The sequence below is a fragment of the Ptychodera flava genome, chromosome 9, assembly GCF_041260155.1.
Source record: "Ptychodera flava strain L36383 chromosome 9, AS_Pfla_20210202, whole genome shotgun sequence".
In the NCBI taxonomy this organism is placed as follows: domain Eukaryota; kingdom Metazoa; phylum Hemichordata; class Enteropneusta; family Ptychoderidae; genus Ptychodera; species Ptychodera flava.
The window spans coordinates 34,751,370-34,765,137 of record NC_091936.1 but is presented as its reverse complement, the minus strand read 5'-3'; the positions used below and the strand labels follow the sequence as shown (position 1 = coordinate 34,765,137).

General features: G+C 39.1%; 1 protein-coding gene across 1 annotated transcript; it reads right to left on the bottom strand.

Moving 5' to 3' along the window:
- Nucleotides 1–3,791: 3,791 nt before the first annotated feature.
- LOC139140811 (2-Hydroxyacid oxidase 1-like) lies at nt 3,792–13,768 on the bottom strand. The gene is made up of 7 exons (XM_070710234.1): nt 13,575–13,768; nt 11,506–11,657; nt 9,308–9,606; nt 7,479–7,694; nt 6,477–6,635; nt 5,026–5,095; nt 3,792–4,140 (listed from the first exon to the last, which is right to left on the bottom strand). The coding sequence occupies exons 1-7, from the start codon at nt 13,721–13,723 to the stop codon at nt 4,073–4,075; spliced, it is 1,113 nt and encodes a 370-aa protein (XP_070566335.1). The 5' UTR covers nt 13,724–13,768; the 3' UTR covers nt 3,792–4,072.

The following is a 13,768-nucleotide window of genomic DNA, read 5'->3' as shown; positions in this document are numbered from 1 at the left end:
GTTCCAGTTTCATTTATTTTTGTTCACCCAGTGTTGTGTGTTCAAGCAACCATGTTGTTAGCCTCTGCTGTAGTCGAAGTATGTCTTTTTGTATCACCTTCATGAATTGCTAGTGAGAAGAAACTAATCAGTATCAATGCTACAGTCTAATTTGAAATACCATCATGCTCAGCTGCCCGTACAAGGTCGTTCAGTGTATGATAATGCTGCTTTAAGGTAGTTTGTGCCTCGAAAATGAAAGACTCAAACCTATGCTCAAATATTCCTCAAGCAAATTTTCAACAAGTCTGTTTCAAAATCTGGAATAATAATCAGGGGTCAACGTGCAAAATTCTGGTACTGAAGAAACAAATTATCTAACATTTACCAATATATGCAATTCAAAATGGCGCTCCATCTCTGCGTGATCTCTATGGGGGAAAATAAATTACCGATTTTCACATGACTAAGCCGGTGAAAACTTTATATGCTCCATAAGCTTCAAAAAGAGCACCCCGTAGGCTGATTAGATGTAAAAGTTTGAGAGGCCACATATCTGTCCCCGAGGTGGTGTTTGTGGTCCTAAGGTCCACTGACAGCACACTGATTGGCTGGATCTTTTTTCTCTCTGTAGGTATCTCACAGTAATGTTCATTCTCTCCACCTCACTGGAGTGTGATGAGTTTTTTACGGTATACTCTATAATTATACACACCCTTAAGGTAGTATGCGCCTCAAAAGTGAAAGACAAACTGTAACAGTTACTCAAACTTTCCTCGTCGAAGCTTTCAACCATTCTCTTAACAAAGAAAAACTAAAATTCACGGGTAACCGTGCAAAGTTTGGCACAATAAAAACAAATATCCTAGCACTTACCAATATTAGAAATTCAAAATGTCTACCATCCCAGTGGAATCGCTATGGGAGAAAATAAAATTTTCGATTTTCAAAAAACTAAGACGGTGAAAATATTTCTTACTCCAAGAGCTTTAATATGAGGCCAAACAAGTGGTAGATCATAAAAAAAATTGTGAAAGTTTGGGAGCTAGTCCGAATATCTGTCACCGAGGCGTATTCTACCTTAACGACGTCATGAATGGTTTTGATTTCGAGATTTGCGGAGTATGTGCGTGAGAGTACAAAATGGTCGATAATTAGCGCTGTGATTTTTCAAGACTCGCTATTATGAATATCTGATTCGGTCTGCTAATCAATGTTTCACAGAATACGAATATTGGCGCATAGCATCGGATTTCAAATACTGAAAAAAACGAACGGCTGTTCCAATGTTTTTTGTGAAATCTTATTTCAAAAAGAATAAAACACCGATAATGCGAGCAAAAGGAATAAATTTGAATGAACACATCATGTGGAATCTACCGGCCGAATATAAAAGCTGAATGAGCGGTTTCAGAAAAGCAGTCTATTTTTGAGCTATAAATGGCAAGATTAGCCCGTACACTTCACAAATTTAAAAGATGCTAAGAATTTTGACAGATAACAATGTGGAAATGTATAGGAACATCAATGCAAACTTTGAAAGCTAGCATGTGCAACAAGTATACTTTTTCGATAACAACGAGAACATTTCTCTTAACCCTTTGAGCGCAAAAGTCAATTTTTATCACCCTTATAACATATACCCAAGTCATTTTTTGTCAGATTTTTGCCAAAATTTTGATAAAAAACAGTGGCCAATGTAATGTTGTGTTCATTTTGTTCAAAATTATCAGACAAATTACAGAAAAGTTAATAAAAATTGGTAAAATGTTGCACTGAAATTTTGGTGGGAAAAATACAGCACTCAAATGGTTAATAAATACATTTGAAAATGTCGTTTTGATTAGAATTAAATTGAATGAAGTCAAGTGTGGGATTTTGAAAGCTATCAGCTACGTTGTTTTCAACCATTATTTTCAGTCCATTTTTACTGAAGATGCGATGGCAGATACACCTCAATATCATCAATACTCATGCGATATTCTTAACACTGTCACCATATCAGCTAATCAAGTACTAGCTACATTAAAGGAGATTGATCCGACAAAAGCGTGTGGTCCTGATGGTATTCAGGAGTTATTTTAAACAGGTGTTCAGAAGAACTGTCTGTTCCTCTCACAAGAATATTTAATAAGTCCTTACAACAGAGTGTTTGTCCAGCTACACTCAAGCGGGCAAACGTTGTCCCTATTTTCAAAGCAGGGGACCGAACTGAGGCTGGAAATTACAGGCCAATCTCACTTTTGCCTTTATTTAGTAAGATTTTTGAGAAACTAATTTACAATAAGCTTTTTAATCCTGTTAAATGGTTCATCAGTGAAAGTCAACATAGGTTTGTCAACGGCAGTTCGACCGCGGCAAATCTTACATCATACACCAATTATATCAACTCAGTTGTGGACAAAGGAGGGCAGGTTGACTCCATTTACCTGGATTTCGCAAAAGCTTTTGACTCGATAAATCATCTTTTGTTAATTCATAAATTTAAGCCATATAGCATAGGTGGTACTATATTAATCTGGTTCCCCTCATATTTAAATTGTAGATTACAAAGGGTAGCTTTTGACGGGGAACTGTCATTACGGGGACCTGTAACATCTGGTGTACCCCAAGCTTAAGGGTCTATTGTAGGCCCACTCCGTTTTGTTCTGAATGTCTGAGCCATGCTAATTTATCTTTATATGCTGACGATTCTAAGTTATTTATGTCCATTACTGATATGTCATTGCGTCAGATTGCAACAAGATGTCAATCAGGTTGTTAAGTGGACAAACAAGTGGAAATTGTCGTTAAATGTTACAAAGTGAGTGCCTGTATTTCATTCACAATCAAACGAAATGTCAACATATTTCCTTACAAATCAAATAGTTTAAGAGTATCAAAATTTTAAGAACATTATATGTCTCCTTTGTCAGAAGCCACGTTGAATATTGCTCACAAATCTGCGCCCCCCCCCCCCCCCCCCCCCCCCCCCCCCCCCCCCCACCAATCATATTAACACGGGAACTAGAGAGAATCATGATACGGAAACTTGAGAGTCAAAATCAATTTATCAAATATCTTTGTATCCGTTCATCGCAGGCTTATTAACAGGATATGTACAGTAATTTATGTTACTAATTTTGCCTTCCTACACCGGGGAACAGGCGAAAATATTTAGACCGTGTTTGTTTAAAATCCTACACTCTTATTATAGTGTAGCAGATGTGCTTGCACAAATTCATTTTAACTTTCCTGCTTTTATATTGCGTCGCACTGTTCTTTTTAGATCAGCGTACAGCACGTACGAATATTTTGAAACACTTTTATTAGGATCTCAGACATGATATTCAACTCCATTCGTAACATACAAAACTTTGATATTTTTGATAAATACACTAATTTCCGACATGCATTATGCAAGATGTTTTCTATTGAATAGTTGTTTTATTTTGTTTGGATGTTTCTCTGTCTGTGTATCATGGTTCTGTTGATTTTTTGATCTTATGTGAAATGTACTGTTTGTCTTTTGTTTGTTTGTTTGTATGTTGTTTTATACTTGGTATTATATTTTATTTCAAACGAACCTGTTATTGGGGCAACCTGTTTGTTCGTGAGTAAATAAATAAACAAATAGGACGCCTCATTTCAAGTGGTATCTGAGAAGAGGACATTCAACAAAGAGGTTATAATTAACCACATATCTATTTATTCTGTTAAATCGTGACATCTTTTCATAACATCTGCAAGATAGTGGTCGTGAGGGTACTAAGTAGAAAACAATTTTAAACCCGCTAGTCTTACAGTTATCTCAAACACAAAATTTCGACGACATTTTCAAAAATACAAATTTAATGTGCAAGTTCATGATAATTTGAACAAATCTAGATTTTTGGACACCCCTAGACATATATGAACCAAATATCAAAGCGATTGTTTGTGGTATTAGAATATTCAATTGCCAGAAACGTCGACAGACGCGGGCGGCCGACGAACAATCATTGAGTTCATAATCTCCGCGCCTATAAAGCTGAAAAAGTATACAACGACCAGAAAGTGTAAACGGTGCCGGGTACCGAATAAGGTAACGCATTTCCAGGAGCGCAGAGGGCCGTCACAGCTTTGACCAACGACTCTTTCCGCTTACGAGATCCCGAGAGATGTCACTTAATCGGCTACAACCTGAAGTAAAGAAAAATGTATAATGACAGTAAGCTTGGTCTAATAAAGAAGCTCGAGGACAACGCTGGAAAACAATAATAATGTCAGAGCTCTATCATTTTTCTCTAGCCGGTGTGATTCCATTCCCTTCATTTCTCCTGGTTCGACATACCCGCGTCGTCAGACGCGAAACATTTTTTACGAATTCGCAAATTTCCCTTCCTTATAAACATCATTTTCCCCATTCTCGCGAGCCAGAGCAATAATTTCCGCTCCGCTGACCTACTCAAAAATCTATTAACGGGTAGCGCTGAGCTGTTGCCGTAAAGAGGTATGTGGTTTACGACGATGCATTTTCACACCTAACTGGCTAAGATGAACCAGTATGAGGGACTTACACCCCGATATGACGCGTTCCCAAGAACAGAAGCTAATGATCGGAATTTAAATTACTTCCAATCTCCTTGCTAAAACATTCATAAACGGATAAAAAGGCGAGAATTTGGGTAAGTACTGGATGATACCGAGAGACACCACGCTGGCGTGAAGAACGAGGATTGTTCCTGTAGTTATAGTAGTTTAGTTTAGTTTTCTAGTCGGAGACTTCCAGGTGTCGCACCGTTATAATTAAAGTCCGCCGCAACCGTATATCTTCGTCTCAGTTTGAGTACGTCTTGCCCAAACAGTGCAGCTCAAGTTTCAATGTATAGCACGAGCATAGCTTAGCGAGTAAAATTCCCCCGAAGACACCTCAAGTCAGATGTCTCCACTTTTTCTTTTATTAATTTATTTTACAATAAAGTGAACTGATTTTTCAGTATTACTGCAACAGTTAATAATCTTGTCATTGCAGTCATCATCGACGGAGTGTTTATGATGGCAACAGAAATGGTATCACCAACTGACCTGTCAAAGCCATAGCTCTGCTGAACTCTTCTGATAGAATCTTAAGAACGCTCTTCACTCCTTCCTCTCCCTTGGAAAATTTCACAAAAAAAACCAAAGAAACGGGAAAATTAAAAATGTGTTCTTCATCATCGATTTGTGAAAGGCTCAAATCATGGAGGTGTAATTAAATTTGTAAATTTTTCCCTGATATCGACAGTTCGGTAAGTGTACGATACACAACTTCCCAAGCAACTAAAACTTCACCAAAATCATGAAACGACTTCTCATTTTGTGCGACCTTCTCCTAAACTGGCTACTATCGGTTGGGAAGAATTTAACCACGTCATTATGGAAAGGGTTATACTTATGTAGTGATTCTAATTTTAACGTTATCACGAAACCTTGGCATCTTCCCTTGCCAAGGGCAGGTCTCTTAATTCCAGGCAGCTTAATGGGAACAAGGAGCTACCAAAAGATGTAACGGACCCGTGCGAGCGGACGATGGCCGTCATGCTTCGCCTGTCTTCTTCAATTGCGCTCTGTGCCAACGAACCCCATAGACGTGTGCATATGCACGTACTTTTTACGTGCATACACGTCTATGAGGCGCACAGGTGCTCGAAGCGTTGCCTAGATAAGGTATCCGCGCGGCCGCAACGCCTAGCTGCTAGCATTCTATGCGAATCGGCCTGCTCAGTGATACTGAACTATTCTAGGATAAACCATCGAACGTCAAATAATCTACCTCAGACGATCTCAATGCCTTGAAATGAATATTACTCCAATGTGCACCAGCCTACGAACGCTGCAAGCACCAAAATTTGACAATAATTACTATACTCCATATCACACTTGCCGCGTATGGCGGATACGTTGCGTCAACTTTTATTTCGCTTCGAGTCTTGCTTTCCCGTCAATGTCCACTTCTCAATGTTCTCAGACCGTTTACGGAAAGCCATTACCAACCTGATGAAAATCCAATGTTCAGGATGTTAAATACGATAGCGTAAAAGACCGACTCATCTTAGTATCGGATTTTAATCAGATTGACCCATTACATGTCATTTCCATCTCAATGTGAACACTTGAAACGTAGGATTATGTGAGAGTGGACTATTCATTTGTGATTCATTTCGGAGATAAACACAAGTGCCGTACTAAACTTGCTTCAATTCTGTGATTTGTGAATGTTTTAGTAGGGTGAACGCGATGATTTTTGCTCTGTTTTCATGTGAAACGCGTGAGTGGGGTGAACGCCTATGCACAGATGCAGAGGAGTTTCTCCCGTAAACTAACTCACTACTGCGCAGACTCAAAGGTAACGCGTTCAATCGCTAGGGCAACCTGGCCTGGGCTACCAAATTCCAAATAGGTTCGTATGAAATAGGAGAGACACAAGAGAAACTATTGCAAACGATTTTATTTTCTAAAAATTCACCGACTTAAACCAAGTCTAGTGCCGTACTTACATTGCAAACAAGTCCATAAACGACGGGTCTACCAATGAATACGGCCCTTGCACCCAAAGCTAACGCCTTTAGAACATCAGTGCCTGTCCTTACGCCACCATCGATGTACACTTCCATTTTGTCTCCGACTGCAGCGACGATTGCTGACAGTACATCGATCTATCACGCCACAGTGGATGAAAAGAATGAGAACGTTTATTAAAGAATATCCCGAGGGTAATTTGCCAGGGGATCCTCAGTCGCTTTTACCGTTGTTTTGACAACCTACGACATAAAGCGTGAGTTTTTGGCCTACGGACGAAAAGAGTGAACGACACTAGACGTAGTAGAGTGGTGGTCAAATTTCATTCATCATTGGCGACGTAAGATATTATCGTAGCTTTATGCGCGATCAGGTTGACATCACCATGATTGGTACATCTACATTTTCTATTCGTTGTGTTTTGTTGGTACAAGCTCCCTCACCCGTCCGGGTACATTTGCAATAACACTTTCCCCCCAGGCAAAGACCACAGTCACTTGTGATCGGTCTATTCCGCTCGGCGTCTATGCCCCCATAGACGTGTATACATATGCATATGTACACACGTCTTTTGGGGCATAGACGCCGAGCGGAATAGACCGATTACAAGTGACTGTGCAAAGACTCTGTGATATCAGGTGTGGAATGTTGGACAGAATGGTTCAAAACACTCTAAATTCAAACAAAAAAGACGTCTCGCCATATCTACATGTAACTGAATCACAAAACAAGTCTTTGCTGCTAATTGTACTTCGCAGTATCAGCAAGTTGTGAAGGGAATTGCTATCTTAGAAAGGGCTTGTTCATTAATAAAAATTCATAACAAAATGGCATCGATCGACTGTCTTGAATAATTATCGTTATGCAGAATTAATCGACTTTCGCATGTACGCAATGAATCATTCACTTCATACAATTCTTTCATAAAATCGGGATAGTAATAAAGCACTGAAAGACTGACTTATTATTTTTTATCTTACCGTTGCTGGTACAGAGTCCAACTGTCTGGCACCGTGATTTGATACCAATATTGCACTTACACCATGTTCGGCTGCCAGTATAGCGTCCTCAACGGTCAGAATACCTTTCAGGACTATCGGTAATTTCGTCACTGTTTTAAGCCAGGCTATATCCCGCCATGTACTTCTGTTGTCTGACATCACCAGATGTTTCGTCTCCTCTTCAGAACCAGAGTACTGGTGTAGAGAAATTTCACCAAAAATATAACTGAAGACCTGTACGTGTTCTTTATTAGGGACTGGTCAGTTTCTTCGACCTGGGGGGGGGGGGGGGGGCGGTGGATTATTTTTTGCCGACGCCAAAAAGTGGCTGACCCCCCTATTCCAAATTTTGAAAACTGGGTGACCCCCCCATTCCAAATTTTGAAAACAGGGTGACCCCCCCGCCCCCGCACGTGACAACTGTAATATGTAATAATATAATACTGTAATATATATATATATATATATATATATATATATATATATATATATATGTAATATATGTAATATATATATATATATATTGTATTTTTCATACATTTATATTTTAACTGTCATTCTTTGTTTTAATGAAATTGTTGGCATGTCAGTTGTTAGATAGGAATTTCAAAGTGTCAATCTTAAAGTTTGAATACCGGTACAGTACATTTTGAATGAGCTGTGAATGTATTTCACACTTTCTATGCTTAACCAGATGTCCTGAACTGTTGTACAGAAATGGATTTCAATCATTAATATCAAACAGGAAAAAGCAGTAAATCAAAAACTTTGATGGGTGTTAAGACTTGTCAGCCATCCAATTAAATCTCCTGAAGAACCATAGAGAGGCATTTTATCCAAATCTGATGTGTGCAGAGTCTGAGATGACCTTTTCTTGTAACATTGATATTTGTGCATGTTGCTTTCTCATACTGAATTCTCAAAGAGAGAACAGAAAAGTATCAGGAATTTGTCATGCTTTTCATATGAAATGCAGATTTCATAATAGTACACATACACTTAGCAAACATCAAGATATCTCTGGCATATATCTCTGATTTATTAAAGTATGGTGCCCGAAGGGTGCGGAGAAAAATATGAAACACCCTGATATCTCTGATATATATGTCTTGTATATTAAAGTAATGAACAGGAAGGGTGTGCTGAAAAATGTCTGATATATTAAAGTAATGCGCTTGAAGAGCATGCTGAAAAATATTGAACATACATATATCTCTGATATATGTATTCCTGATATGTTAAAGTTGGGCATGCTGAAAAATATGTCTGATTATTAAAGTTACGCGCCCGAAGGGCGCGCCGAAAAATGCAACTGGATGAAATTTGTGGCTGACACGATGCATTTTAGGCAATGATGAGCCTGTGTCGAAATTCAAAAACACACTGACCCCCCTATTGGGCATTTCAAAAACATGGTGACCCCCCCTATCACCAAAGTAAAAAAAAGGGTGACCCCCCCATGAATCCACTGCCCCCCCCCAGGCCGAAGAAACTGACCAGTCCCTTATATGCACAGTATTAACGAAAAAGATGGTATTTGCGTTTCCATTTAGGCCTACTGTTGAATTGACTGCCGATATCACCTATGCAATACCAAATAGGTGAAGGCAAAAGACATACTTATTGTACAAAGGATAGAACACCCCTTTTGTTCATTTATTTTCTTTTGACAAAAGCAGTTTACTTGTAATAAGGGTTACTACTATATGATGATAAAATCTGTAGAATGGCATCGAGCACCGAGGAAAGAACAACGGCAGTCACGACGATATAGGTGATGGAAATTTTGAAATGTAAATCACCAATACCTCAAGCATATATTTCTGGAGATTCCTTAACTGAAGCCCCGACAGAGAAGGTTGTGCTCTCCCTCCCCTCATGCGGATTTGATTTCTCCTGGAACCCAATTCTGGAAGGTCGACTGTAACAACGATCGCTTTGAAGCCCGCCCTCTCTGCCCTTTCAATTACGTCTTTTGTTATTTTGCGGTCGTACCAGATATAAATGTTCTGCCATTTGACGCATGTCGGTCGCGTGGCTGCGATGTCTTCCAGCGATTTGCTGGATAATGCGCTTGCCATCATCACCGTTTTCATATCAGCTACAGCTGTAGATGAAAATTAAAACTTTGAAATAAAAGAAAAGCAGGAAGAGATTGACTGCTTATTACACAAAATGTTGAAGGACAAGACGGTGTATGAAATCACCGTCCCTCCACCGAGGGACGACGATGAAAACAAAATGAATCGGTCATGAAGGCTCACTCACTCACACACACACACACACACACACACACACACACACACACACACACACACACACCTCTGTTAGGGGTTAGGTGGGCCTGGAGGAATTCAGGGGGGATTCGAAAATTTTGGGGTTAGTAGAGGGGGGACTTGAAAATTTTGCTCTACCTGTAGGGGGGACTTGAAAATTTTTTGGTAGCCTTTTATGTTTTACATTTTCCAATTCCAAGTTTTTGTAGGTAATTCAATGAAAAATGAATACCATTTTTATGTCATCCAAATGTTGTCAGTAATTAACAAAATCTATAACTATTTTGTCCCATTTCATGACTTTTATCTCGAAAAAATCTAAACATGTGTGATTTGTCGTAAAAAACAAACAAACTTGAGCCTAGTAACAGGGCAGAAGCTGCGACTGTTAATGATTTCTGCAATTTTTCTATGCAATATATACAACTACAGTTTCTTGCTATCTCCCTATAGCATGCTCAAACACACAATATTTAGTTTGTCGACAAAGCCTGTGTATATAAATATGTATGAGGTGATGATTTAATTGGAGTTCAGACCGACAGTCAGTTGTCAGTGATACAATTGCATGGTACACATACATAGGCTGTGATAGCAAGCTGAATACTGGATAATTCAACTTGAACATGCTGTAGGGAGTAGAACAAGAACGCATTTGTATAAACCGAACAAAAAATTATCAAAGTTAATACAGCTACTGCCTTTGGGTAGTGTCACTTTCATTTACTGCCTCCTACTGCAATGTCACTGTTACTGCATACCTAAACAGTGACAGAGATGGCTCTGACTCTGATGTACATGGTAGTTGAAGAAGAGTTTGAGTCAAATGATGCTCATGACAGTGAAACATACCGGTACTTGTAAACAAGATCAGGCCAGAGAGCAACACATGGAAGAACACATGGAAATTTTTGAATTCTGGCATATGAGAATAATCAAATATTAAAGAAAAAAGATGGGGTCACCATGCTTGATTTTCTAAATTTTCACATTCTTGTCATAAAATAATACACAAAGATAAAACTTTGAACAGTAAAAACTAAATGAAAAAATATGTGACCAAATGGAATTATTTATTTTTTAACCAGATTTGCAATTATTACACCCAAAATTTCAGAGATAAAAACATTTATTTGATGGAATATTTTAATCTTCCACTATTGTCAATTTTGAGTAGCATCTAATTCATATATGTCTTGTATTTTTGAAACAAATTTTTGGTAGGTCACTGCACTGTGCTCAGTTTTTAACAATATGGCAATTAGCCAGAATTCACAATTGCCTACTCTCTCATGATTGTCATTTTGTGTGCTCTTCGGCAGGAGCAATTGACCTGGCCAGAGTTGGATTAACTCAAGTTGGCTTTTAGACCAATAAATCTAAAAAATTCACTGATGCATTTAAAGACCTTGCCTTGGGAATATGACTATACAAAGTGCTAATACAGGTAGTGTTGAACACCTGTGAGCTGAATGGCGCAATACTTATTTTTTCTGCGCTCACATCCTTTACAAATATGCAGGCCTGTGATAGTTGGGGGGGGGGGCTTGAAAAATTTTGACCATATAGAGGCGAGGCATTTGAAAATTTTTTAGGGTACTGAGGGGGGATCTGAAAAAAATAAGATTTCAATGGCGATTCCTCCAGCCCCCCCCCATCGTTATTTGTGAACGCAGCCTAAAGGTAAAAGTTATCACCAAATACTTTTCATTTTCACTTATGAATCATACCATTGCAAGTTGCAATTTCTCCTTCCGGATGTGCAAGACATTGGACGGCTGTCGGTGATATGCAAATTGGCATGTCAATCTTTTCACCAAGTACAGTAGTCGACGTATCTCTGACAGACACATCTCTCAGTACACGTGGTTTTAACCAATATCTGTAAGGTGAGCGAATAGAGACATGATGTGTTAATTCTAGTTCATTTATTGTTAATCCCTAAAGCTTAAATTTAAAATACGCACATGGCTGACTTGATGGTCCTTGAAATGTGAGCGAATAGAGACATGATGTGTTAATTCTAGTTCATTTATTGTTAATCCCTAAAGCTTAAATTTAAAACACGCACATGGCTGACTTGATAGTCCTTGAAATGACAGCACAAAACGATCCTGTTAATTTCGCTGCTAGAACCAAAACTTGACAAACTTCTGTATTTAATGTTTTTTAAATTTAGATGTACAGAAGATAACCTGATATGACGGAGCACAAGTGATTTTTATTCACCTGCACTTGGCGCTTGGCCTGTGTTCATCAAATTTGTCGCACATTTGAACATTATTTCTCAAAAGTAATATACCAATATGTGATTACTGAATATCTAAACAACTGGATGGAAATGCAAAAGGCAGAGGTCTTTCCACATTGTACATGTTTGGTCAATTCGGGAAGTTCAAGGTAGTATGCGCCTCAAAAGTGAAAGACTTCAAGTTTTGCTCGAACTTTCCCCGAGAAATATTTCAACCATTGTATTTCAAAATTAGGAATAAAAATCGGGGTCAACGTGCAGATTTTGGTACTAGAGTAACGAATTACCTAAAATTTAGCGATATTTAAAATTCAAAATGGCCACCATCCCATTGTTAACTCTATGGAGAAAAATAAAAGTTTCGATTTTCCAAAAACTAAGACAGTGGAAAGTTTTCTTTCTCCAAGAGCTTTAAGGTGAACCCCTACAAGTGGTATGTCAGAAAAGAATTGTAAAAGTTTGAGAGTCCGAATATCTGTCCCCGAGGCCCATTCAAAATGATAGATACAACTCCGTACGCATGTGTTCACAGATCCTGCTCAAATTCTTAACACTGCAATTTGACTAAGACGACTTGTGACACATTCACTGAGTCGCATAGGCCCATTCTTAAGTTAGTACATTTGAATATTCACTTCTTGGTGTCGAGCGACGGAAATAGCGGTGTGCACAACATCTCTTTCAAATGTCTTGCTTGTTTCAATCGTTGCTGTCTAAATTGAGAGACATGTGCCAAGGGTACACCTGAAAAGTGGACGGAATTTACGGCCAATTTATGTATTGTTGCTGTGGTCGGACCTCCCCTGACCTCACCTGACCTGACCTCACCAGATCTGATCTCCTATAATTCAAACGCCTTTGATATGGCTACCTACTATGCAGTTGCTTTACTATCTGAGCGTATATTAAATTTGGCCAAGTACCATAGCATTCGTTCTTGCGATGACAACGGTACTGTGCCTTCACCACACGGGGGAGGGGAAATGACTGTGGTCACAGCTTACCAGTTTTGTATGAGCTTGATCGACATCCGAAGGCATATTTGCAACTACGAACTATTACCATGGGATTTGTATGGCATTGTCTGACAAAAGTAGATAGTACAGAGCAACTTTGCTACCACGTCGCAACTTCATTCTACCAATTTTAAACAAGCAAATGAATCTTTTCGAGACTTGGGTGTGGGATAAAAAGATTGTATGGACTGAAAAATAATCTGACCCATGAATGAATCAACAACCTGGTCAACATTTTCTTTCGGTCGGGCAGCCATCCTTGTAAGAAGGGTCAACACTCATGCCACACGCGTTCTAAAATCTGTTGGCTCACTCTCACACCCATTGAAGCCTAGTCGCAGCGACCTTTGGGCATTGAATGTTATGCTGGTTTTTATGCGGCTGATTTTGCACAGTAGAAATCGGAGTGTTTTACGTCCCATGTTTTGTCACATCCTCCGGGGCCAAACCATGAGCTATGGTCACAAACTCACACAGCCGCTGGGTGCCTGACATTCTGAGTACGTGTCATGGTTCACGTCTTTCGCCTTACCTGTTAAATGCATTTCTATTTTCTCTAAGAGTGTCTTCGTCTCCAGCCCCGGAGCTAAAGTATATCCATGCTCGTTGGGAAAGCAATTCCCTTGCCCGTGCTTCGAAATCATCCAGGCAGACCAACTGGCCTCGACCCAGGTCGCCCATATTCTTTGTTATATGGTCGTCAGCTGACGATCAAAATGCCATTGA